Source organism: Coptis chinensis, chromosome 4 (genome assembly GCF_015680905.1).
Source record: "Coptis chinensis isolate HL-2020 chromosome 4, ASM1568090v1, whole genome shotgun sequence".
Lineage (NCBI taxonomy): Eukaryota > Viridiplantae > Streptophyta > Magnoliopsida > Ranunculales > Ranunculaceae > Coptis > Coptis chinensis.
The window spans coordinates 11,544,802-11,572,293 of NC_141459.1; the positions used below are offsets into that span (position 1 = coordinate 11,544,802).

At 34.3% G+C, this 27,492-nt stretch overlaps 1 protein-coding gene and 1 pseudogene across 3 annotated transcripts; both read right to left on the reverse strand.

Moving 5' to 3' along the window:
• Positions 1-2,308: 2,308 nt before the first annotated feature.
• On the reverse strand, positions 2,309-18,120 carry LOC147501882 (ATP synthase subunit B). 3 transcript variants are annotated; one of them, XM_086606897.1, is made up of 15 exons: positions 17,932-18,119; positions 17,777-17,842; positions 17,650-17,704; positions 17,442-17,572; positions 16,447-16,548; positions 15,670-15,738; positions 15,477-15,580; positions 15,297-15,378; positions 14,231-14,323; positions 5,271-5,335; positions 4,318-4,330; positions 4,149-4,229; positions 3,532-3,640; positions 3,320-3,439; positions 2,309-2,675 (listed from the first exon to the last, which is right to left on the reverse strand). In XM_086606897.1, exons 1-14 carry the CDS (start codon positions 18,037-18,039, stop codon positions 3,321-3,323), a joined length of 1,197 nt encoding a protein of 398 aa, XP_086463023.1. In that variant the 5' UTR covers positions 18,040-18,119; the 3' UTR covers positions 2,309-2,675; position 3,320. The 3 variants fall into 3 exon arrangements, with proteins under 3 accessions (XP_086463023.1, XP_086463022.1, XP_086463024.1); XM_086606896.1 differs by having other exon boundaries at positions 17,929-18,119; XM_086606898.1 differs by lacking the exons at positions 2,309-2,675; positions 3,320-3,439; positions 3,532-3,640; positions 4,149-4,229; positions 4,318-4,330 and having other exon boundaries at positions 5,267-5,335; positions 17,929-18,120.
• Positions 18,121-22,134: 4,014 nt separating this feature from the next.
• On the reverse strand, positions 22,135-24,492 carry LOC147501883 (serine carboxypeptidase-like 45; annotated as a pseudogene).
• Positions 24,493-27,492: the final 3,000 nt, after the last annotated feature.

Genomic DNA, 27,492 nt, shown 5'->3' on the forward strand with positions numbered 1-27,492 from the left:
TTTGGTTTTTAACTTGTATCATTCTTGGCCCAATTCTTTCTTAACTTCTTAAGGCTGCAAAGTTTATAACAAACTAGTAATAGAGCTTGTAAATAATGAATAATCCATGCAAATGAGTCAACGGCTCAATATCTGTGCACCCAGTATGGCAGTATCCCTCCACAAATATGGTACCTTGCGATTCCGCCCTCGCCCACTTGACCTGCCATGAATTCCCCTTAGGAAAGATTTCTCTAGAGTTGCAGGTTATAAGTGGCATGTCATGTTCATTATTGGACGTCTCGGTTGTAAGAAACAACCTCTATCCTACCAGAGGGTAAAGAATATATACTAGAAAAAAAATGCCAAACATCATCTAAGTAATAGTGTTACAGTGTAATACCAATAGTGGTTTAAAAACGACTTGATCAAGCTGATAATTTTGCAGACCAAGTAAATCAAGGGGGGAAACTACCAGTCTACCAAGGGTGGTACAGCTGATCCCAGTTCGCACAAAATCCTCCCAAGAAGAAAAGAATTTGGTCAAACAAATCATTTACCCAATCAACCTGTGATCCTAGTTCCTAGAGAATGATTACAAGTTTGAGCTTCTAGTCATCTTTCTACTTTAAACAGATTGGCACGATCTACAGTGTCGGTTTCTGGTTTTACCCCTAATTATTTTTTCTTATAACAATAAACAATCACATATTGAGATGATAAAAATGTAAATAACGTATAATGTGAGGGTAAAGAGGTAATTTTGAACGATTTGGATACCATAATGTCGCCGTGTTTTTATGAAAATTATAAAATTACCCCTATATACTTTAAAATATATGTATCAATATGGTAGGCTCCACTTAACACGTGCCAAAATACTGGTTTTATAAAAACAGAAACGGATTTAACATATTCATTGTGTTTAGATTCATTTTATTTTATGGTACACCATGCGACTAGGGGAGATCAGAAGAGAGAGAAATAGGGACACAGAAAGGGTACATACATCACATGTTTATGTTGGCCTGCATTCATCATGGTTTTGGTGTTATTATTGTTTGTTTTAAATAAATAGAGAATATGAACCTCAGAGTCTGTCTGAAAGCATGTGCATGGTGACAGTTTAAAAGGAGTATTGTTGTTCACAATTAGTAGACACTTCCAAATAGCTACCTTGTGAATATCAATCAATAATAATCCCTAGCCTCAACAACCAACCCTCCCTTCTTCCTTCAAGATTCAAAATTTACACTCACACTGTCTTCATCAACATGCCTGAATGCTGAAAGTGACACACACCATCTATCAATCCATTTTATTACACTTATTTCCTTTAATTTACTAGAGTAGATCAGGGTAAATGATGGGGAATCTTAGCTATCTGTTCTAAGGAATTGAGTATCTTTGTCTTCATGTGCATGTAATAACTGATTTTAAATGTATATTAAGCAATGAGTTAGTGAAGATTTCGTAATTAATGTGTTGGAGTACTCAATCTCTCATGCATTATTATAAATTACAGTATGGTTAATATATATTTTTATAATTTTTGACGATTGAGGCATTCAAAGTGAGACAATGTGGGATTTGCTGATAGATGTTGCTTCAGCCTTCAGCTGTAATCTGTATGCGAAACGCGGTAAATAGACTGGCATTTCCGAGGAATACAGAATACCTCCACAATCCTATGTACTACACAATCTGACATTCCCAATCTCAGACACACTATAAAGATGTTCCTGATCTCCCAGGCTACAAAGCCTACAACTATGAACTATTTCAATTCCTCCCTTCATAATTCAATCAGATCTGTGTCATAATTCAATCAGATCGGATTATTTATTAACAGTCAACGATTAATGTTATACTAAATGGACCAGGTTTCAGATTGTTCTACCTCAAATGGACTCTTCCATATCGATGAATGTGAAACTTTGAAATAAGGTTGAACATTTCAGACTGCTTACATGGTTTCATAGCTTTGAGTGGCATGATCTAGCTTTGAGCCTTTTGAGTACACTACACTACTACAGTACCACACATTGGTGGAGTTTGATTATTCAGGAAAAAAAAGTAATTAGATAGACTTAAGGGTGACTTGAGAGAATTCCTCCAACTCCCTTGGGTAATACCGTGACAGGACTCATTTATAACGAGTGTGTGTCCACAGTTACAGAAGCTCAACAAAAAACTCTTAAACGAGTGTACACCGAACGTGATAAAGTATAGGACAAATGCCAAAGACCAAGTAAATTCGAACCTACCAACATCCCATAAAAGGAATTTAATCGAGACATGTCTTTAATCAAATACAGGAGGTTCGGCATATAAGCAACGATGATTTTATTTCGTACAACTTTCTCCAAACAGGAAAAGTATCTTTTCACTCAAGAATGGAAAATACTTGTTACTTTTCTGCTGTTCACTCGAGAAGTGTTAAATATTTATCATTAAACCTCTTTCCTCATATAGGGAAATGATTTACAAAGGAAGATCTGTTTCAAATGGCTGGATCACCAGAGCTAGCTATATCTGTTCATGAGCGTTACTATAGTCAGAACCCAGAGGCAGGGCATAGTAGCATATAATGGTTGGACTAGATGCTGGGTTTTCAATGTCACACCAATATTCCACCATTTCCGATAGTCCAGACTCCAGGTCCACTTGTATTTGCAACTTTGAGCCGATTCGTACTGTTAGAAGTTTTCATTTCTGTGAGACGATATGCTTATACAGATGCTTAACCGTACCAAGAGAACGTAATATGTGGTTTATGACAATTTAATTATGAGTTGGAGGTATGTCAGTTTTCGATCTATCTTAATTTGGATTTAACTATCATGAACCATATCTGACCCATTTACTATACTGGGTCCAACAAAAAGGTCCGTGCGGTTGGATACTAAACCATAAAATCCAAGATACAATCCAAAGAATTAATAACAGATTGAATCCTATACATAAACAATATCAGAATATCAGATTGTCTACACCACGGCGGATGATTTCAATCCAGAATTTTTTTATATATTACACGCAGAATATGAAAATTTCTGAAGTAAATAAAAGTATATTTTAACTTGATGCAAAACAAGAATAAGTAGAACAGAATAAAATGACTTGCATAAATTAAAATATAAAAGAGCATATACATTAAGGTATAGGGAGCAGCATCTCAATGCTTCCAGATAGCATCATGTAATTTCCCCACCAAGTTATCCCAAGACACGTACAGTTATAGAGTGGGTGGGTGATGGGGTTAGGGTTGAGGAGGTGAAAAAAATGTATAACCCTAAAAACGCATAGAAGGAAACTACCAAATTTAATATGGATGTACCTCAATCTGGACTAGAATCTACCGAGTTGGAGGTTAATCGTTCTGACCGATAAAAGTCCTCATTTGCAATGACAGGAGGTATACTCCAAGTTCCAAGAGAATGTCCTGCCCCACTACCTCCTGCAGAAGAGAGTGATATTTAGATTACTAAAGTCAGGTATAGGCAAAATAAAGAAGAGCTTTCAACCGTGAGGGAGGAAACAAATAAAAACCTTCTTTTGTGGCTTCCTCACATCGTCTCATGTAATTTATGAAGAGATCAGGATCTAAAGTTTTCGACAAATTTTCATACTTTTCTTCAGCTTCAGTAATGTACTTTGCCTGAAATATGTCCAGAATAACTATGAAGATAGACTAATTGCAAGGCAAACATTAGAACCTACTACCTTATATGCTTGCATCAAATTCTCACTGCCTAGAGTCACGTGCATGTGATATTAGTGAATATTTACCAAAAACAGACTACTGCTACTACTGTTAACCTCATTTAATTGTTGTGGCAGTAGTGGATTAGTGGTAGTCTTTTTTCCAAGGATATCACTTGAATACTCCTAGATAAAAAAAAAAGTATGCATCAGAATCAGCTTTCTACGCTTCATCGAACACAGAGAAGTTCGCTTCGATTTCATCATGTGTGAAATGATGCAAACCCATGTGCTCAAATTCCATTTTTGACCGTTATTTTAGTAAACTAGCATTGCTTTTCCAGATTCAACATCAACCGGATCGAGGTGTGAAAGCCGTTGGATATTTCAGTCAGGCAGGGCATGGTGTAGAAGCTTATACAAACCTTGTGACTGCTATAGACATTCTTAGTAGTAATACTTACCAACATCATTGGTGCAACTGAAGCTCCATACACTCCAACAAACATGCGCAAAATGTTGAAATTATTATCGATTACATCATCCTACAAGGATGTGATCATTGTAAACATAAGACAAGGTTAAGGTGAAAAAGAGCCAAAAAGTCGTAAAAGTAAAAATACATGGCCTCACCTCGTAATCAAACCTACATAATCACCATTGTATGTTGTTGATAGAGAACGAGTTCATGCTTGCAAAAGAAAATTTTATAAGAAACATGAGCTAGAACAGTAACAATAGATAAAGTTCAACGTATTCGGATAGATTAATAGATCTCCCATTACTCCCTGTGCTAGAAGAGAGCATTCAGTTCTATGAATAGGACCTCTTACTGATAAGCATTTACACATAATTTTACAGGTTTTAATGAGTTGGACATGCAAAAGTTGTAATCTATTATAAATGCCTAAACCTACTGATGCATCCCTTCGCATCTACAGGTATAACAACTACAATTATATCCCTATCCAACCATATCCAACTTTTAAGATATGTGCAACTACTACTTCCAAAAGATCAAAACAGTTTCTTGAAAATTTTGCTGGGCAGTGCAATGCTCTAACTATCTTTATAAGTTCTCAGGGTTCTCTTGCATGGGTATGTCTACAGTATGTGTCGGGCCCCACGCCCCCACATGGTCATCCCACAGAAATGCTTCTCCGTCTATGAAGTTTGGAACATAATTCCTTTTTGCACTCCTACAGGGTATTTGGCTGAAACAGAACAAGAGGCAATTCGACTATTGAGCTCTGAATATCGTCATTGGATCTCCGACATCAACAGAATCATCTTCCTTAAATGCAAGTAGTGGCGTTGGTTGGGGGATATTCCTTTCAATATGTTTGCCTTTTTCTTGGGATTCTTTGTCATGTGGGCGATTGAGCATAGTATTACATATTGTAATGTGTTTTCTTTATCATTTTTTTTCTTCTTTTAGGCTTTTGCTGTATTATTGTTGCAGCCAAATCGTCCTACATAATAATTTTCTAATGATTTTATGACATGGTATTACTTCTTTGAAAAACAAAACACAAAAAACTGCAGCATATAAAAAGGGAATGAAAAAACCATGAAGTAGTCCTTACAGATCGTCAGAGACCTCGACAAGGAATTCTGAAATTGACAGGAAATCCATATGCATCTCGTTCACCTTAACAAAATGAAAGAAAGGACACTATAATAAGTAATATTCGAAAACGATAGTTCCAGACACCGATAAACAACAAGAGATTCCAATTTAAATCAACAAAGAAAGGTTAAATGTTTTGCAGACTGTCAAACTTCTACATAGTAATAAAAATAACAAAATATGAAAGGTCCTTTAACATCTACCCCCCCACCCCACCCCACCCCACGCGCGCGGTTTTGTCATTAAAATGAGATGTCCTTACTTGGAAACCAAAAACAATCATACTTTCAAGTACTAGAAAAATAATTGTATTGAACGTTCAGTGTGGGCAAGGTGCGAAGTGTTTTACCTTTTACATTTTCTAAACGGTAGCTCCTTTGCAATTATCGGCGGATAAAAGATAAGACTTGTGTTTATTCTGTTTTTACCTAAATATTTATTTACAACTACAATCCTAAGCGTATATCAGTATATGCAGAGAAATAGTGAATTACTAATAATATAAATAATTAAGGTTACTCCATTGAGTTTATTCAGAAATAAAATATATTAAATTATTTGTTAGTTATTTTTATATTACAAAGCAAAAGGAAGCTTAGAACCTTTCAGAAATTTATCCACACTACATCTCAAACTACATCTCAAGATGTTCCTAATCCATTTCTTGCTAATAATGACCAGTGTAGTAAAGGCGTTAAAAGCGCACCTAAGGTGCAACACCCTTTTGTACCTTAGGCGCAAGGCGCGAGGAGTGGCACGTGCCTGATTGAAGTGAGGCGCGTAGTAATAAAAAAATAGATATATCAAATAAAAAATAAAATAAATATTAAATATGACATGAATTATCACTGATTTGTTTAGCCAAACTTTAAAATTAATTTTATGTGATTGTAAACATAAAACCATTGTAGTCATTTAAAAGAAAAATCTTAAGCAATAAGTAAAGAGCAAAATAAAACTCGTATCTCTCAATACAATCTAGCTCAATTTCAATAAACTAAAATAATGAACCGATCGAATTGAGCCAAATGAGTTCTTCATAAAATAGAACACGTGATTCCAAGTTTAGAATCCCGTAAAACTTTATTTAAAATTTAATAAATGTCTCAATCCATACAACTTAACAAAACTAGTCAAAAAAGTTGTAAAAAAATGAAAAAAACTTACTAAATTTGTATAATTTTTTATATCATACAACAATTGGATCAGTGTAAATGTGTCGCATTATAGCAAAATTGTAAAAAAATGAAAAACTGTAAAAAGGCACACAAAAAGGCACAAAAACACCTTTTATGTTACCTCTGGCCTTGGTCAAGGCGAGAGGCACTAAAAGTCTCGCCTTAGCGCTTTAGCGCATGCTTATTTGCACCTTGACTACACTGATAATGACCAAGGGTAAACGACTTCTGGGACATATATTTTAGGGATAAAGTGTGTGCTTTATAATGTTGGGATGGAACAATATTTTAGTTAGACACGATCTTCACCATTCCTCCCAACAAGCAGACACGGACTTTCATACTACTTACAGATTGAGATACACTAAGTATGAAACAGTATAATAATGATGCAGTATGAAACAAGGCCCAAAATATCGCCGATATATCCAATATATCACCAATATATATCATTTTTTTAGTATACCGACATCTATATATCTGATATATATCCACCGAATATGGAACCCTTTCTTCCCGATATATATCAGAATTTCCGATATAAAATTTTATATCGCCGATATAACCGATATATACGATATTTACGATATATATCGTTTGACTTTTTGACCATTTTTTAATATAAAAATATCCTATATATATCAGTGAGATATCCAATATATCCAATATATATCGGCAAGATATCCGATATATATGTGCAATGTAATGAGAATATCGGAATAAGGGGTCGTTGGTGGATTAGAGAGTTTGGAATAAAGTGGAAAAAAAAAGGTTTCTGCTTTAGCATCTCTTTTAGACTTTTAGTCTATTCCCTTTGTCAGCAAACCCCATTACTTCAAAAAAAAAAAAACATCTCTCCTCAACCTTCACACCAACTCATCACAGATTCATAAACCAAAATCTAGTACTCAAATGAGCTTTCAATAACCCACGAGAAAAAAAGATAGCGGCATTTTTTGTACCCAGGTACTCATTTTCAGTTCTGTTGTTACTTGTTTTCTACTTAGTTACTCATCTAGCTGCAAAACCAATATCTTCATTTTTGTTAAAGAGGTTTGCTAAAGATATTAACTTTGATCATGAGATTACTTTATATGGTGATGCACAAATTGTTAATCTTTGAATGCTAGCTTTGTTAATGTTACTCAATCCCGAACTTGGGAGTGTTGGGTGAGTTGTTTATAACTTTATATGATACATCTACAAATTTCATTATTCATGCTTGATCTAAGTAAGATTATTTTCTTTCTTCTAGACATTAGACCTACCACATTATAATTCGTTAACAAATAAATAAAAGGAGCCCATGATGAAGTGAGTAAACGAAACAGAAAATGTGTTGGAATAATAGTACTAACGTGTTCTTCATGATCACTGTGTTACTTGATGAGAGATGTCGGTTGAATTTTGAGGATGAACTGATGAAGAAACACTGATTTAGTTTATAGTTCTGACAAAAAAAAACTAAAAGAACAAAAAGTGGACTTGATATGGGACATGAGAGAAAAAAACGGATTGGACATAAGATAAGGTCATAGGGTCCCACTATTGGCATGGGCGGATGGACCAAATTGCTTTTCCGAATGGTAGGACATGTGTGACCAAAATGCACCTTACAACTAAAAATGTAAATTACCATTACCATACATGATTCCAAGGCCTAATATTTTGAAATCGGGCGATATTTTAGACCCTTCAAAAAATGAAATATATCGGAACTGTCGATATATTAGAAAAAATAATAAAAAATCAGTCAAACATCGGTCAAAGTCAACAAAGTCAAAAGATATATGTAGAATAAGTCGGAAATATCGATTATATCGTCGAAATAAAGATATATTTTGGTTTTGCCGATATATATCGGGATAAAAAGGCTTAAATATTCGAGCTGTGAAATATCGAATCTTTCAATTTCGGATTGCTTAAAATAACGAAATATTTCAACGACATCAATTTGTCGTCCGAAATTTTCGGCCTTGGATTAGTGCTTCTTCTTTCTTTTTGTTGTGCTTAGCTAGCTACCTAGTGATTAGTATTGATTGTTTTTACCGGAATAGATTTGATCAGTGTTCTTTATAGGTATTGTTCATCTTGGTTATCTTCCTACCTTTTAGACAAGTGTTTTGTAGTGGTTTTGATTGAGATTCGATTAAGGTTACAAAGGTTAATCTGGCAGTGAAGATGACATCGGCGGTGAAACAGTGAAGAGGTCTAGGCGATTGTTTAGATCAGTGTAGTCAATAGTCAAAAGCGCTTTAAAGCATAAAAGACACACTTTTAGTGCCTCGCCTTGACCAAAGTAGCGAGAGGTAATATAAAGGCTTTTTTTGCTTTTTGTCTTTTTGAGGCACACACAAGCGCCTTATCAACTTTTACAATTTTTTCGTTTTTTTTTACAATTTTTGCTATACGTGACACATTTACACTCGATCCAATTGTTGTATGATATAAGAAATTGTACAAATTTAGTAAGTTTCATTGTGGAGTACACTTTAAACTTAATTTTGACTAGTTTATGTTAAGTTGTATGGATTGAGAGAAAACACAAAGATGGATTAAATTTTAAATGAAGTTTTCACGGGATTCTAAAATTGAATCCGTGTTCTATTTTATGAAAACTCATTTGACTCAATTCTATCGGTTCATTATTTTAGTTTATTGAAGTTGAGCTAAATTGTATTGAGAGATACAAGTTTTATTTTGCTCTTTACTTATTGCTTAAGATTTTTCTTTTAAATGACTACAATGGTTTTATGTTTATAATCACATAAAATTAATTTTAAAGTTTGGCTAAGCAAATCAGTAATAATTCATGTCATATTTAATATTTATTTTATTTTTATTTGATATATCTATTTTTTATTACTACTGGCGCCTCCGCCGATCGGTAGCTCCCGCTCTCAGCGCCTTAGCCTAAAAGGCAAGGAAGGTGTTTGCCTTAGGTGCGCTTTAACGCCTTTACTACACTGGTTTAGATAAATATATGCCGACTGAGGGCGGATTGGGTTCAGTAGTGATAAATATAGAATATTTCTCTACCTTTTCTATTTCCAATCCTTTTTGTTATTAGTTTGATGGCGGTGCCTGCCTAAGGTGGTAGTATATGTCCAAAGCAGATCAAAACAATTTCTTTCATCGATTGTTGGTATTGGTATTACGTGCTGAGTTGAGAAGTCTATATTCCAATGTTCTTTGGCAATAAACTATCGTGGTATAGATAATCGACTTCGCCGATTAAAGGTAGTATTAGCCCTCATAAGGGATCATTTTGATGGGGCATATGATAGGATCACAAAGAAAATTTAATTAGTTTTCTACAAAAATTAATGTAGCTATTATGTTATCTATAAATTAAGGTAGCTATTATGTTAAAATAAAAGAAATCTCATAAATTCATAAGAACTAAATTGATCTACATTGAAAAAATGAATAAACCTATGTCGAGAAAATGAATGATAAATTGAGAATGTTGGACTTTTATGTTGTTATATGCATAGCTCGATCACTATTGTTTACCTTTCGGTGTATGTCTATCCTTTTTATAGAGTTCAAATTGGATTGGGTTGTACCGTTGTAGTATTTGACTATTTGAAGAGTAGGCACTTTTTTAAATGTATGTCTTACATTTTGATTAATTAGTTATATTTGTTTACGTACAACATTTCAACGTGTTCGGAAAAATTGTTTCGTAGTTACATATTTGTCTAAGAGAAAAATGGTTAAGAAACCGGATATTGGTTGGTCTCATGGCGTACCGTTAGATAACAACAAAGGGAAGTTTAAATGCAATTACTACCAACTAGAATTTCATAGTGGTGGGGTCAGTCGCCTAAAATAGCACTTATAAGGGGTTGGTAACCAAGTGGCAAGGTGTAAGGAAGTCCCCGGACATGTAAGAATTGCAATGCAAGACCTACTACAAGATGGCACAAATAAAACACTTAAAAGACGGCAGCGTGAAACTCGAGTCGAGGAGACAATGTGTGCAAATTTGGACAATGATTCCAAGGATTTTGACGCAGAAGAAGAAGCAAGAGCATACGAAGAGAGGGGTGAGGAGTTTCAGGGCATGCAACATGCACGAAGAAACTCTGTAGCTGACCAATGGGAAGAAAGACAGCTAGAAAGGGAAGGAGAACAAGTAATAAATTTTTGGCATCGTACTACTTTTCTGTCAGGAAGTGGCTCTGGATCAAGCAACAAAGGAAAGGGATTCATGGGTTTGCGGAGGTCCAAAACCATGAGACAAGCAACAATTGATCCATACACTATTAGACAGCCGGGACACGACCAACCTAGTGTCAAAGACGTGGGTAAAATGAAGACATTTAGGTAGAAGTTGGGTAGACGGATCAGTTCATGGTTCAATTTTGCCGGAATACCTCCACATGCATTAACGACAAACAATCCATATTACCAACCAACTATTGATTTCATCACGAAATGTCCTACTGGAGTGAAAAGACCAACTGCTGAAGATGTACTGGGAAAATATTTAAAGATGGAAAATGATGATATCGACAAATTCAAAATGGGAGTGGCAGAGAAGTATCCAACTTATGGATGCACCATCATGTGTGATGGTTGGTCTGTGACAAGAAAGATATCCCTCGTTAACTTTATGGTTTATTGTGACGGGGAAAGAATTTTCAAGAAGTCTTTCGATATCAGCATTGAATCGAAAGATCACAAAACCGTATTTAAGTTAATGAAAGAAGTTGTTGATGAGATAGGTGCACCAAATGTGGTGCAGATAGTAACTGATCAAGGTTTGCCTACAAAAAGGCTAGAAAATTGCTGATGAAGACACCAAGATATAATTTATTTTGGACACCGCGTGCTTGTCATTGCATAGACTTGATGTTAAAAGATATTGCCAAGTATCATCGGGTGGTGGGGTGTATCAGCAAAGCTCATTCAATTACAAAGTTCATTTACAATGCATCCAGGGTCTTAGCATTAATGAAGGAAACATATGATGGCGAAATAGTTAGATCTGCAACAACTAGATTCGCCACAAACTACTTGTTTCTCAAAAGTCTCCAGCAGAAAAAGATATCGCTTAGGCAGATGTTCGTGGATCAAAGATATCTCGACACCCCATCGGCTAATTCTGTAGAGGGTATGATGGCAGTGGAGCAAGTTGCTCAAGAGCTTTTCTGGAATGATGTTAACTATGTTGTACAAATTCTTGAACCTTTGTACAGATGCCTAAAGTTGTTGGATGGTGACAAGAAGCCAACAATGTCATATGTACAGCAAGCCTTTGAAATAATGAGGGAGAAGATCTCTGAAATCCCTGGATGTAGTTGGGTCCTTGATATTATTGACAAAAAATGGACAAAACAATTATTGCATGTGCTACACACAGCTGGTGAGTTTACTTGATTTAGTTTGAGTATTCAAATATTCCTAAAAGTTATGTTTATTTCTACTAGTAATGTATCTGAACCCAGAGTACCAATACACATTGAAGCTCAAATTCTCCGATCCCCACAAATAAGCAGTTATAAAAGTAGCAAAAGTATTATTTAGTGATGGTCGCAAACAAGCAAAAGCATTGTATCAGGTAAAAATAAGAATTTTATATTCTCAAGTTAGAATTTGAATTTTACATTTATGCTGGGTCACTAACACTTTGGTCTATTAGATGATGTCGTTTCGGGATCGTGTTGGGGAATTTGGTACACTACTGCAAATTTGGAATAGCAATTTCACACCCGGGTAAATGAAATAATTTTTTCATACTCTCAATCACTCAAATGCATTGTCTATAGATAATTAATATGTGTTTTTTTTGTTTAAATAATGCAGCTGAATGGTGGGAGTTGTATGGTGGTGATACAGAAGAGCTAAAAGAGTTGGTGATCAAAATCCTTTCTCAAATAGCTTCATCATCTGGGTGTGAGTGCAATTGGAGCACATTCGGCCTAATTCACACGAAACTTAGGAACCATATTGGCGCGCGCCAAAATTGATGATGTTGGTGAAGGTCCACTACAACTTGCATTTGAAGCAAAGACGTGCACAAAATACAAATAATGATCAAATTATTGACCTCACCCAAGTATTTATGGATAGTGAACAAGTTGCTCCATTGGCTGACTGGGTTATTGATAAAAATCTTTTAAGCTTTGTGTTGGATACGGAAATCGCAGGCTTGACCCGGATGTTGAAGATATGGTTAAATGAGAGTAATAAAGAAGATGGCGATCTTTAGTTTGATTTGGGCCCCGAATTTGACACACCTCTCCAAACACAAGATAATTTGTCCGAGAACATCTTTGGTGATGACGAGACACAAGAACCTGATACTGATGATGATGATAGTGGTGGTGGTGATGGTGACAACAACAGTGGTGGTGGTGGTGGTGGTGGTGGAGGTAATTTTAACGTTCAATTGCATGACTCAACTGATGAGGAAACTCCATTGGACCCACAAGTATATGAGGTTGCACCTAGAAACAATAGTGGTAGAGGAGTTCTTAATGACAATTCCCAAAAAATGTATGAGCCAGGGCGTGGAAGTGTTGGTCAAAGAAGATAACGATGACACATTATACGAAATGATGTTGATATTGATTCAATTTCTTCTAATTTTGAAGCAATGAGTATGAGTTCAGGGACACTCAACCATGACAATGAGAGGGTATATAGTAATAGTTGGGGATACAACCAATCAAGAGATAACGATTCTTCTAGTGGCATGATCAGTCACCTGCGAGTAGTGCGTCATATGGTTCTTCATATGGATATTGGATGGGGGTTGATCAACAACTTTATGGCGCACCACAACCTAAACCAACATATGGACAACTCTATCCAAATTATGAATCTGTTGGAACTGCACCTGGATTTGTTGCATTGTGCCCAATGTATACTTACACCAACACTCCTCGAATTGAAATCATGTTAAAATTTCCAACACAAAAATATGAATGGCATGTTCGACAATTTCTCAACGGTTGGTATAACTCTGTATACACTTGGGTAGGGTATTGTGAAGCAGTTAGGATTCAAGAATCGGATATGGAAGTTGACCAGCCACGTCACTCGTTTATGTATTGATGTAACTTATTTATCTTATTTTGTAATTTGAAACTTTGAGTACATTAGATTATGACATTGTGGTTAATTATTTGTCAATATTTTTTTATGGTTTTCTTGATAAATAAATGTTGCTATTATGTCTTCCGATATATCCGATATTTCCAATATTTTAGATAGTTTGGACTGGTCAAAAAAAAAAATGGATATATCCAATATTTCCAATATATCCGATATATATCGGTTTTTGGGTACACCAATATATTCACCAAATTCGATATTTTGGGCCTTGGTATGAAATGGTGGTACTTTTTTCTTACAAAGGCCAAATTTAGTCTTTCCCAAATAAAATCCTAGGGTTAAGTTCAATCATATTTAGTCTCTCCAGAAACTAGATCATAAGACTTTAATTGGAGATTTACAAAATTGATGCAGAATGATAGAGACACTTCCAATATATTTTTGTGCGATGTAATAGACTAATTGTTCATCTATGCTCTAAGAGCTTAGGGATAGCACCTTCCAAAGAAAGAAATGATACGATTTACGAGAACAAGAACCTTCCATGTGTAGGAACGACCAGATACAAGGACCACATATATGAAAATGCTCAAACAAAAGTATGCTTTTTTTCTCATCTTATATCATTTAATACAACCAACAAATTTATATGAGTTCAGTAAAGATTCACCTGTGTTTCCTTCAATTGGTACAATAAAAGACTTAAAACTCGATAATCAAAGGACTTCAGATGAATTGCTCGCATCACATCCTCAATCGAAATCTGCACAATACATCTTTATTACAAATTCCAATAGGGCCACCAAAAGTGAGCTTAATCTTTATTGCAAATAAATCTGAATATATTTCTCTCTGACCTTATCTTTACTACAAATAAACCTGAATATCTTTCTCTCTAACCTTATATCTAGCATAGTACTAATGCCTATTAGTGCTAGCTAAGTTTTCTTAATAGATTCATCTCTTCTCCTCCTCTTCACTTCCTTACTTCATCTTTGGCTCCTCAAAATCAGACAGCAACCACTAGTCCCACCACCACTACCTTCTTTCCTCAAATAGCCAAAAAACACAACAACTACAAGTTTGGTCGGTGTTGTACCATCGACCATTACACATTTTCTTGGGGAGTACCAACGATCAAGCGAATATGATGTGGTTGCTTCCCACCTTTTTATCACATTGGTAACTGTCACAGGTTCACTTGGTCGGTGGCGACCATACGAGTAATTATCGGTGGTGCAGCTCCGACATAATTGATAAGAAACTTTTTCACCTTCTCTGCTTTTTTACCAGAAGATGGAGGAATTATAGGAGTGGGAAAGGAGGAGGTGAAAATGGTAGTGGTGGTGTCTACTGTGGTGATCATAGACAAGAACTTCAGAATTCATGAAATTCCAACAAACTGAAAATTCCAAATTTTAACCAAAACCCGACATTTTTGGAACTTTGCACTTTCCTCTCGTAATATTAAAAACCACCAAACTTCAAGCTTTCCAGGAAAAGTTGTGTCTATGGCGGCAAGGGTGGTAATGGTGGTGGAAGCCGTGAAGGACAAGGGTGCCCCAACCATTTCTAATAAATATGGTAGTTAATCCAATTTTTTTAGGTAGTCGCTGTTTAAGATATGATGCGTGTATAAACATTGAGCCAAAAACAATCGTTCTCAATTTGAATGGATGATATCGTGGAAGTGCTATCTTAATCATATAGCCATATAGGTGTTGGTAATCAAGTACCTTTTTTCTGCTGACAAGCGCATGACAAAGCTTTCTTTCTAGAGCCCAATACTCTTCTCCAAAACTCAGCTCCACTCTTATTCTAACTCAAGTGAATAAAAAAAAATGTTAGATTCTTACCTACCAAAGAGAAATAAATTTTATACCAAAAAACAATGATCAGTGACAGAGATGATAAACCTGTCAGTCATAAGCCCATGACGCTCTAGTACAAAAATCAATGGTCTAAGTGCACCTGTTTGGAAAGCTTTTACAATGTGATCAGCTAACTTCTCGTTCTTTTCCTGCATATTCTCATAAATCAGAATGACCATATTAATTAGTTATATGCGTAAAAGGTCTCGTTACCAAATACCAAAATTGTCAAACTTACCGTGTTAGAAGTATTACCAACAGATATCTTCCCTGATATATTCACAAGTTCTTCATTGAAGCTGTCCAGCTGCATTATTCAAGAAACTAAACTGCTAAAGAAGAAACTTAAAATAAAGAAATGTGAAATGCTGGTCCATTAGCAGAGAGAGAGAGAGGATAGCTGGCTCCATCACCAAGTATAAAGTGTCTGAACTTCCTAGAAAAACATGTACTATTGATTGCTTATGTCAACTTGGTCCAAATGTATGGTAGCTGGATTGTTCAAAATGAATGGAGTATTGTGTCGGATAAGCTGTAATTCACAGTATAATGTATATGAGGCCTGAATGTTATATGCTGCAGGATCAGTATTGGATTTCACCTACCTTTGTCCATGTCTATATCAAATAGGCATTGATGACGAAATAGGCCATAGGTCAAGAGGAAGTGTTACTATGAAAACTAGGTCATACTTAAGAATGCCTGCCCCGAACTATTACTTCTCTAATTCCACCTCCCCCCCACCCTTTTCATTTTTTTTTCCTTTTGTGGGGGTGGGGAGGGAGGGAGTTATACTTATTGACTTATTATATACACAGAAACTGACACTTGAATGAGAAGCTTTCTACATAATTCCTCGCCTTTTCAAGTTTCTCATGATCAAAACTTTAAGAAATTGAAACCATTGTCACCCAGTCAAATTCCACAATACTAATTTGATATATTTATTAAGTCCTTGAATCTTTCCATTAATCTGTAATTAATATAACCTTGATAGTGGAGGTGTCCCCTTTACCTGATAAATGTAACTTTCTGTAAATGAAAGCACAGGAAGATGTCTGAATACAGATTCTGGTTTGTTCACATCCATTCCATGAAACATGAAATAAGACCTGCACTGTAAATTGTACAGACCAATTATTACACTATATTTGAATAATTTTTACTATATCTGTGTGCACATGCTCAAAATAATACCAGCATATCCAAAATATATTGAAGAGTCAAGCCAAGAAGAAAGGAGAGAGACAAAATAAACGCGAAAGACTAGTGTTCCTACCTCTACTATAGCGTATGATTCTTAGTGCAAAAATCCCACTAGTCGTTAGCACCTAAAAGATAAGGATGTTGAAAAGGAAAGGAGGTTCCTAATTTCCTATGCTAGAATCATGAACGAATAGGAGCAGCCGAGCAGGCAACAAATGGTAATTTATTCATGAAGCACAGAACAAGGAAGTTAGAACCCGCTAATTAATGGCTACTAGCCTCCTACACAGATTCTCTACTGGCATTCTGGCAATATACCCAAGAGGATGATCACAAAGTACGTCTAAGTTCTAACCAGTAAAGTGGAACTCATAGAATAGCATCAACCAACTATCTCGATTTTTCATCCAAAGGAATCAAGTTCCCACCCTCCCCCCAAACATCTCAAAGGCACTAAAATGCAACTCCATGACACTTTCACAATACCCCTTAAACCCAGTATCCAAACACACTAGCTTACATAAAAGTTCTACTATAACCTACATCGGGCTCGTGATATAAAACTTCCGAGTTATTGAATTTATCCATATTGAGCTCCACACACCGTCATAGTTAACGTTTACAAAGCAAGCAAGAAAATACAAATCTTTGCAGGATGGAGGAAATGTGGACATGCAAACACTTTAATACTTCATTTAGGTTCCACTAAAAAGGAAAAAAAAAACTAAAAACAGATGATGCACACTCAGAAAATCACATGACCTTTTCTAGAAATTTAACAAATGGAAACAATAAATTACTCACAAAATCCTCTAGTGTAGAATTTGCTCGCTGCATTGCATCCAGTCCAACCATGGGCATTTCTTCACGCTTACTAAGATTACTTTCATTATTAACACAATGCTCAGTTAGATATGGAGAACTGAACTGCTCATCTGCAAAAATGTACAGCCTCAGTTCCAATTTACAATAAAGCCAAGTAAACACAATAAATAGTTAATTAATTATATACCTTGTCCATCACAAGAAAACAAAACTTGTTCTTCTTGGAGAAAATCTGGAGAAATCTGTCAAAAATAATAATATCAGCGAAAAGTAAACTAGGTAGTGAACAAAGTCAGTAACATAAGCATATCTACCTTGGGGGTAATTTCGGAAATTAAAGTAAATTTTTTCTTCATGTCGAGAGTTCCATATGGTTTGACCTTGGAACAAAAACAAAAAAAAAAAAAATCAAATAAACAAGAATGACTTTTAACGTGTTGAGTAAAAGAAATTTTGAGACTAGTACTACTATGAAGAGGAAGAAATCTGCAAGGAAACGAGTTGATTCGTTGTTATCGTGGGCACGCATGGAAGAGACCATTTTCTGAACTCGCTCTAGCTCACGAAGTGCTTCCATCTCCTTTTCTTTCTTCTCTCTTTCGGCTTTCACTTTTCAGACCGACTCATTCTATTGTGGCCTTTTCGACTTGGACTGGAGCCCAACATGCCTAGTAGTTTGGACTAAGAGTCTTTATCCAGCTGGCAGTAACATATTTAAATAAAATATTTTAATAATCGCGTCATCTACACTCCTGCAATAGTAAATTAACTATAAAAAACTACTTACGAACGGGTGTCGTTATATTAAATTATTGTAAAAAATATTAGCAACTATGCATAGCTATGAGATATGAAAATTATATTAATCAGTTATTCAAATTTCTTGCATCACTCTCTATAAAATGAAGATCAAACCTCGATAAAACTCATTATCGACTTCTTTTTGTTGTTAGGTTTAAAAATAGAAGTTTGATTGAAATTTTGTGAAAATGTCTAATGTGACGAAGATAATATTGAAACTACTTGAATAGCATGACATTCTTAATCATAATAAAAAAAAATTATGATAAACACTACTTAAAATGAAAAACTATATTTGTCGAGACATTTATTCCCTCTACTTATAATACAAACATGTTTTAGGGTTATTAGTTCAATGCATTTGCATTAAGTTTATGATTTTCCATTAATTATTCATTGAAGTTAGTTCAATGTAGTACATTGCATTCAGTTTCCAATTTCTCATTAATTATTCTTTGAGGTTAGTTCAATATATGTAGTTGCATCAAGTTTTCGATTTCCCGTTAATTATTATTTGAGGTTAGTTCAGTGCAATTGCATCCACTTTATAATTTCCTGTTAGTTATTCATTAAAGTTAATTTAGTACAGTTGCATCCAATTTTTTATGTTTAATTAATTAGTCTTTGATATTAGTTCAATGCATTTGCATCAAGGTTCCAATCTCCTGTTAATTACTCTTTGAGATTAGTTCAATACATCTGCATTCAGTTTCTGATTTTTCGTTATTTATATTTTGAGGTTAGTTGAATGCAGTTGCATCTAATTTTCGATTCCCGTTATTTAATTTTTGAGGTTAGTTCAATGCAGTTGCATCTAGTTTCCGATTTCTCATTAATTATTATTTGTGATTAGTTCAATACATCTGCATCCAATTTTCAATTTCATGTTAATTGTTCTTTGAGGTCAGTTCAATGCAGTTGCACCAAGTTTCTGATTTTCGATTAATTATTCTGTGAGATTAGTTTAATGTATTTGCATCCAGTTTTTTATTTCTCGTTTATTATTTGATAAAATTGCATTTGCATCTAGTTCCCGATTTCTAGTTAATTATTGTTTAAGGTTAGTTCAATGAATTTGCATCCAAATTCCGATTTTCAGTTAATTATTTCTTGAGATTAGTTCAATGTATTTGCATCCAATTTATTATTTATGCTTTAAGGTTAGTTCAATGCAATTACTTCCGGTTTCTGATTTCTCGTTAACTATTCTTTGAGGTTATTTCAGTGCATATTTGTATTCAGTTTCTGATTTCCCACCAATTATTCGATCTATAAGGTTAGTTCAATGCAGTTGCATTTGGTTTTTGATTTTATGTTAATTATTTTTTGCGTTTAGTTCAATGCATTTGCATCCAGTTTCTGGTTTCCCATTAATTATTATTTGAGGTTTGTTTAATGTTTAATGCATACCATTTACGATTTCCCATTAAATATTTTTCAAGGATTTGCATCTATTTTCTAATTTTCCGTTAGTTGTTCTCTGACGTTAGTTTAATACAATTGCATCAAGTTTTCGATTTATAGTTAATTACTTTTTGAGTTTAGTTTATTACATTTGCAAAAAGTTTTCGATTTTCCGTTAATTACTCTTTGAGCTTAGTTATGTATTTGAATCCAGTTTTCAATTTTATTTAAATTATCCAATGTGGTGCGTAATATCAACTTCTACTAATCTATCTATAGTGTCCTTCCAAACATGACATAAAAAATAAATTATGTTTGATTTACTATGTTGGATCATCAAAGATTATCTAGTTTCCAATTTTCCGTTAATTATTCTTTAAATTATGCATGACTCACTATGTGAAATCCGCAAAGATTATATACGAACGGGTGTTGTTATATTAACTATTCTAAAAAATATTTGCAAATATGCAGAACTATTATATATTAATATTATATTTGTCACTCATCCAAATTTCTTATAACGTGAAAACCTCACTCTCCATTAACAAAAACTCACATTTGATAAAATCCTTCAATTTTATTTTGTTGTTTAATAATTGAAGTTTAATTGAAGTTTTGTGAGATTGCCTAATAAGGCGAAGTTCATATATATTGAAGCTACTTGAATAGTAATAAGTTATCAATCATACGGAAAAAGATAAGATAAACACAATTTTAAATGCAAAATTATACTTATCGAGACATTCTTACAACATATAATCTAACTATGTTTTGAGGTTAGTTTAATGCATTTGCATCCAGTGTCTAATTTTCCGTTATTTATATCTTGAGGTTAGTTCAATGCAGTTGAATCTAATTTCTGATTCCCGTTTTTTTTTTTAGGTTAGTTCAATACGGTTGCATCTAGTTTCCGATTTCTCATTAATTATTCTTTATAGTTAGTTCAATACATTTCCATCCAATTTCCAATTCCCTGATAATTGTTCTTTGAGGTTAGCTCAATGCATTTGCATTCAGTTTCTGATTTCCAGTTAATTATTCTGTGAGATTAGTTTAATGTATTTGCATACAATTTTTGATTTCCCGTTTATTATTTGATAAGGTTGCATTTGCATCTAGTTTTCGATTTTACGTTAATTATTGTTTGATATTAATTTAATGAATTTGCATCCAGTTTCCAATTTCCTGTTAATTATTTCTTGAGGTTAGTTCAAAACATTTGTATCAAATTTATTTTTTAAGATTAGTTCAGTGCAGTTGCAGTAGGTTTCCGATTTTCCATTAATTATTCTTTAAGATTAGTTCCACGCATTTGTATCATGTTTTCAATTTATAATTAATTTTTCTTTGAGGTTAGTTCAATGCAGTTGCATCTAGTTTTTTATTTCTCATTAATTTAATCTTTGACGGTTAGTTCAATGCATTTGCATCCAGATCCGATTTCCCGACAATTATTTTTTTATATTAGTTTGATGTATTTGCATCCAAGTTTTGATTTCTCGTTAATTATTATTTGAGGTTAGTTTAATGCAGTTGTATCCATATTCCGATTTTCTATTAATTACTTTTTAAGATTAGTTTAATGCGTGCATTTGCATCCAGTTTCCGATTTTCCGTTAATTATTTTTTAAGGTTAGTTCAATGCAGTCAATACAAAAGAAACGACTTTACCCGACTGATAATGACTGTCGCCAAAGGTATTACCCGACAGACCAAAACTGTCGCACGACCATCGAAAAAAGCTCGGTCGGCATAGGCTTCCGACAGTTATTAACAGTCAGAACAAGCCGTCGGGTTTGATGATCTTTGCCGACAGCTACTCCCACTGCCTTGGACCGTCGGGTATGCCTGCTGTTGTGAACCGTCGGATATGGACTGCTGTTGTGAACCGTCGGATAAACCTGCTGCCACTAGCCGTCGGATAGGACGAGTGTTATAGGCCATCGGGTAGGTCAGGTGCTAGTGACAGTTGGGTATTCCAACAATTGTTGCTGCTGTTAATGAATGTCGGGTATTGCTTCTACGCGACAGCCTTTGTTCGTCGGATATTAGTTTTGTTTATTAAAAAAAAAAATATTGGTCATTAAAAAAAAAAAAATCTTTCCAAGTATCCTAACATCACAATTATTACAAAAAAAAACTCTTCAAATAATCCATCCCAACATCACAAGACCGTCAGAAAACGCTCGGTCGGCAGTGGCCGTCGGTGTTGACTCTAAGAAGAAATACCCACTCCTAAATAATAAATGTTGCGGACAAAAGAAGACCATATAGCAAAGTTTCCCCAACTAGATCTCGCAAGTCCTCTGTTGAGTTCACTCCTTGAAAGCATGAGTGAAACCCCAAGGGAAACCTCTGAAAAAATGCCTAGCCCAAAAGTTGTAAAGGCCGAGCTAGGAGTTTTTCCCCATGTTGTAGACAGGAAGGTACTTAGCCTACTCTTACTGCTGCTATCATTGATACTTCACTTGTAAACTAGGACTGGGATTCCTGCTTTGACAATTCAGCCTACAACATTGATCGTGGGTATCTCTTCGTTAAGTACATCATAATCCAGGATGTTGCATACATGTTAAGAAAGAATTAAACAATTATTCACTTCACTTGAGAAGATATGGATCCAAGAAATGGCAGCACTACAAAAGAAAGAGGGTACCAATAAAAAAAAAAAAAAAATCAATGAATAGCTTATTTAGAGAGAACATAAAACTTAACATGATAAAAGCTTCTTCGTAAGAGCTTTGCAGTGTTAATATACACTTACAGTATACTTGGTGGAGAGTAATCACCACAAGGATTCTAAAAAAGGATCCTCATGAAATAGACTTCTAATGTTCATAGGAGTTTGGTTCGTCCGTTACGACTGTTAACTTTATGATTCTAATGTTAGAGTTGATTAGTTATATATTCTTTATGATTCTAATGTTAGAGTTGATTAGTTATATATTCTCCTTTCATGAGGTACTCATCAAGTCAACATTCTGAACTAGTGGCACAATGGTGCTTACCTATTTTAAGGTTAATGTCATCAGTACACTCATCACAAATGCTTTAACTGTATAATTTGTTGGACTAAGGTAAGAGATTTTACCTGCTGCAAACTATCCACCTGTTTACTCCCACGAGACGGGCACGGAGAGCTTTCTGTACATCATTTCGGTTCAAATAATTTACAGTTTCATCTTCAATGCAGACATCAACACTCTAAGTGACTTGATGTGGATTAGAAGGAAGCCAAAATTGACATTGTAAGATATATTGAGGGACAAGAAAGAAAGAGGGGTAAACTAAATCAGTTCATTAGAGAAGAGTAGAAATACTATGGATCAACTCACTTGGGGACTGATAATCTTGGATTGTGAGAAGACCGTGATGTGCAAACATCTAGGGTGACATTGTACTTATCTACAAATCTACTTGCTTCTTTACCCACTTGGGACATTACCATTGAGCATATAGGAGAAACAGATTCCCTATAGTATTCGCTCACATATCAACAATAATTACAAGCTGATGTGAAAATTTTGTATGTAACATCTGATATCAAACCAAGAGACCAGAAGTACTCAGCTCTTGAATTGAAATCTGTCTCAAATTCGAAAGCAATGATTGCTTATTTGGAATGGAAAATTAAGACATCAGCTCAAACAAAATCATCCAACAAGATTTATGTTTAACTTATTATCATTTCAAATAAACTCCTTAAGTTGAATTCTTTTAACTACTTATAGCAATTCCTTTCAAATTAAACAACATTTTATTTTTGTTGAATTGAATCATCATCTCTGCAAGTTGTGGGATATAATGCCCTGGTAATTGCAACATTCTTGTAATCAGTCTTGCTCTTATGTTCTACGATGAACAAATGACGATGAGATTGACAAACATTCTAGTTTTACCTGCATAGCTTTCCCTGGTAATAAATAGTTCCGTTTTGCATGCTATCTTGGAAAACTTATCAAACCAAGTGTAGCAAAAGCGAGAAGATTATCCCTAGCTTAAGCATCCAAATTCGCAACAGTTCCTCAAAGAGATTTTTGGTAATCTAAATACAAATGGACTTTAATTTGAATCCAAGTAGTAGCACTTAAAATGTATCACAAACTAACTTGATTTCAAGTAGTGTCAATAAGTAATTGTTCAAAGTGATGAGACATGCCTGTTATCTTGTCATATACAGTCTCAAAAGAGATTTGATTGGAGAAAGAGAATCCAACACCCACTGGAGTCTCTAAGTATAACATATTTGCTTCTGCAGAACAAATGTGAATCAAGTATCAATTTGCAAAGCTGATCTTAAACCACTCATTGTACATAAATGTAAAGAGAAAGTACATTCAAGAGATATTAAATGGATACCTGTATTCCAGCTATGCTCATTTCTCACCAAAACCTTTCCACTTGGTCTAAAAGGCCCATTTTCAGAAAATGCTCCAACACCCAAAGAAGAACAACCAGGACCTACAAAGAAAACAAAAAGATATTTGAATCTTCTCATAGGAACATAGAAAAAAAAAGAGTTTGCTCCTTCTTTCCCCTACACATAAACGTCTTATAATTAAGTGAGGCGGAAGTGCCGACCGGATTCAACCCGTAGAGAGCAAGAGGCTTTGAAGCTGGATCCATCTCCGCTTCAACAAAGTAGTAAAATAGAGATTTTTTTTTTTCTTCACAACTATAGTAACATAGCCTTTGAATCTTGTTGGAGGGTTGCCGGGCAAAGACGAGTTATTTTGTCGATAATTTTGGAAAGGACTCTACCTTCATAAAAAGCATTGGCTGAAGCAGTGCTAGTACTACAACCAACACCATGGTTTTCCATTACAGTGCATGCATTATTTCAGGTAGAAAGAATGTAGTAGGAAAAGGGAAGTGTAGAGGTAAATAAAGATTTGAGATGCTGCCCAGTGTGAAGCGTGAACTGTGGAGGGACTTGCAATGCTAACTCTAAGCATACATTGACTTTAAGCTAACTCTACGCATACACTAACCATCAAAATTAGATGAAACTAGATGAAACTAGAGTCAAACACATATTAATACATCATTTAAAAGGAATGATGTATACTCTAAGCTCTACGCATACACTAACTCTACACTCTACGCATACTCTAAGCTAACAGTACAAAATTAGATGAAACTAGAGTCAAACACATATTAATACATCATTTAAAAGGAAAACACATCTTAAATAATTTCCCAAAAAACCACATACTTATGTTTTGGAATAGATCAATGCAATGAACAGCTTATATTTTTCGCAATTATATTAGATACAAACAAGCTAAATATAAAGTCATCTTATAAGTTATAACCACTATACATGTATAAAAAGCTAATTAGTCTACCAAGAAGTTAAAACATAATAAACAAAACCTAGCTCAAGTTGGTTTATGACCATCAAAACACAAGTTTCAACAAATCTAAACAATTTAACACATAGTAATCCAAAAAAGAAACTAAGCCCACAGTTGGTATTACTTAAATCCTACTTATAAAACACTAAAAACACAAAACAAATATGACAGTAGTACTTTAATGAGGAACAACAACAAAGTAGTACCGCCAACAAGAGAAGTACTTTCATGAGGCTTAATCAAGATACATAAAGTTTACGTAAAACTGAAAACATGTAATGAAATAAAAAAACAGGTTCAATCCAATTTCAAGAACTAAAACGTTGATGAAATATTTGTTTAACAGAAGAGGAACGTTTACTTACAGAGGTGAAGTTGTACAACATAACTACTACAAAAAAAACCAAATGCAAAAGGAAAAAAATCAAATTTTAATCAAAATAATCAAATTTATTACCTTGATGGCTTATAAATTTTAACCAATTATTTACCTTGATGGCTTCAACCTAATAAAGTGCTACAAAGCAACCTAAAAAACACCAAAACAAAAGAAATCAAATTTTGATATTGAGAATTAATGAATTTAAAATTAAATGTTTAAGATTGAGAGTGAGTCGTTACCTTTTCGAGTGGAATTGTGAGAGTGAGAGTGAGAGAGGGATGAAGCGGCAAAGTTATTATTTTGTTTTTCTGTTTTTTTTTAATTATTATTTTGTTGACCTAATTTGTTGGTCTGAACAAATTTATCGTGGGAAATGAAATTCTTGATGTAACAATGAAAAATAACAACTTGTCAAATTTCATTCGTGAGTTATAGAGATAAGAAATCTTAGCTCATATAGCTTGTGCATTTAAGTTGTTGATAAATTTTGGTGACATATACTTTGCAAAGTATTCATCAAAACACAGAAAGCAAATTGGAAAACTTACCATAAATTATGGCAACGGAGTTCCAGTTGAACTCAACTACAAAAAAAACTCAAATTTTAACTAAACCCCATTTCTTAAATAATCAAATTTATTAGAAAATACTCAAACTAACCCTAATTATTTACGATGAAGTGTTACAAAACAACCTACAAAATCGTCAAAACAAGAGATTATTCGTATTAATGCAATTAAAACTTGATTTTACATTGAATTGAATGTGGGTGAGAGAGAGACTGAGTGAGAGGGAGTGAGGGATTTGAGAAGGTGTTACCTTCTTGAAGCGTGAGTGAGGGGAAGGCAACCGACAGCAGGCTTGAGTGAGAGGAATAATAGTTAGGGTTTTCTTTATTTTTTGATTTTTTCAGAAAATTTAGAGTGGGAACTGAAATTGGTTTGGCGCCCTGATAATTGGAATAGATATGCCAACAGCTGAAACTCGCATGAACAAATCGGACGGTTAATAAGTACAACAAAAATTTAATCAACAGTCGGCATATTTATGGTGTCTGTCGGAAAGAAATGAGGGTTAAAAACCGTCAAACTATCCGACGGATAAAAACTCTCGTGATAAGCGTCGGTTATAACCAAAACACGTGAAGTCTTTGGAATAACTCAATGGGACGGATGGCAAAATAATACCCGACGGATAAACTTTGCAGGGAACGTCCTACAGATGGGAACCGTCGGGTAATCTCTATGGGGTCTGTTGGGTAAACTCATTTTTTTGGTAGTGAGTTACATCAAATATATATATATATATATATATAGTGTTGAAAATTTATAAATAAATTTATAAATTTAATTGGAATATGTCGTAATTATTGTAGCTAGAATTGTGATTTTTGGAATCCTTAACTATGAATAAATGTTTAAATCCCATTGTAGATGGCGCATCAAATCGAAAGGGTTTTAGGAAAATCGTTTTCGGTGGAAACTATTGTTTTTAACAATTTAGTTTTTTGTCTCATATTTTTTTTTCAGCTATATTGTTTAGGAAAAGTTGGAGACTGTGTGACACTCTAGATGGGATTATTTTTTCATAATTAGTTATAGTGTTTAGGAAAAGTTAGAGACTCTCAAAAACTTTATATGGGATTGTTTTCTTATTTATATCATGTTTTTTTATAAATAGTAATAGAGTTTAGAAAAAACTGGAGTTCCTACGAGTATTCCAAAAAAATAGATTGGTGAGGGTATAACTATAATATATATCTAAGAAATTAGAATATGTCGTAATTATTGTGCCCGTAATGGTGATTTTTTGAATCTTTAACTAAATAAATGTCTAAATCACATAGTGGATGGGCACAAATCAAAGGGTTTTAGGAAAAGGGTTTTAGGAAAATTGTTTCGGTGAAAATTAGTTTTTGTTTTGTTTTTTTTTTTTTTTTTTTTTTTTTTTTGGGTAATTAGCTATATTGTTTAGGAAAAGTTGGAGATTCTGTGAAACTCTAGATAAGATTTTTTTTTTCGTAATTAGCTATAGTGTTTAGGAAAAGTTAGAGAGTTTGTGAAACTCTAGATGGGATTGTTTC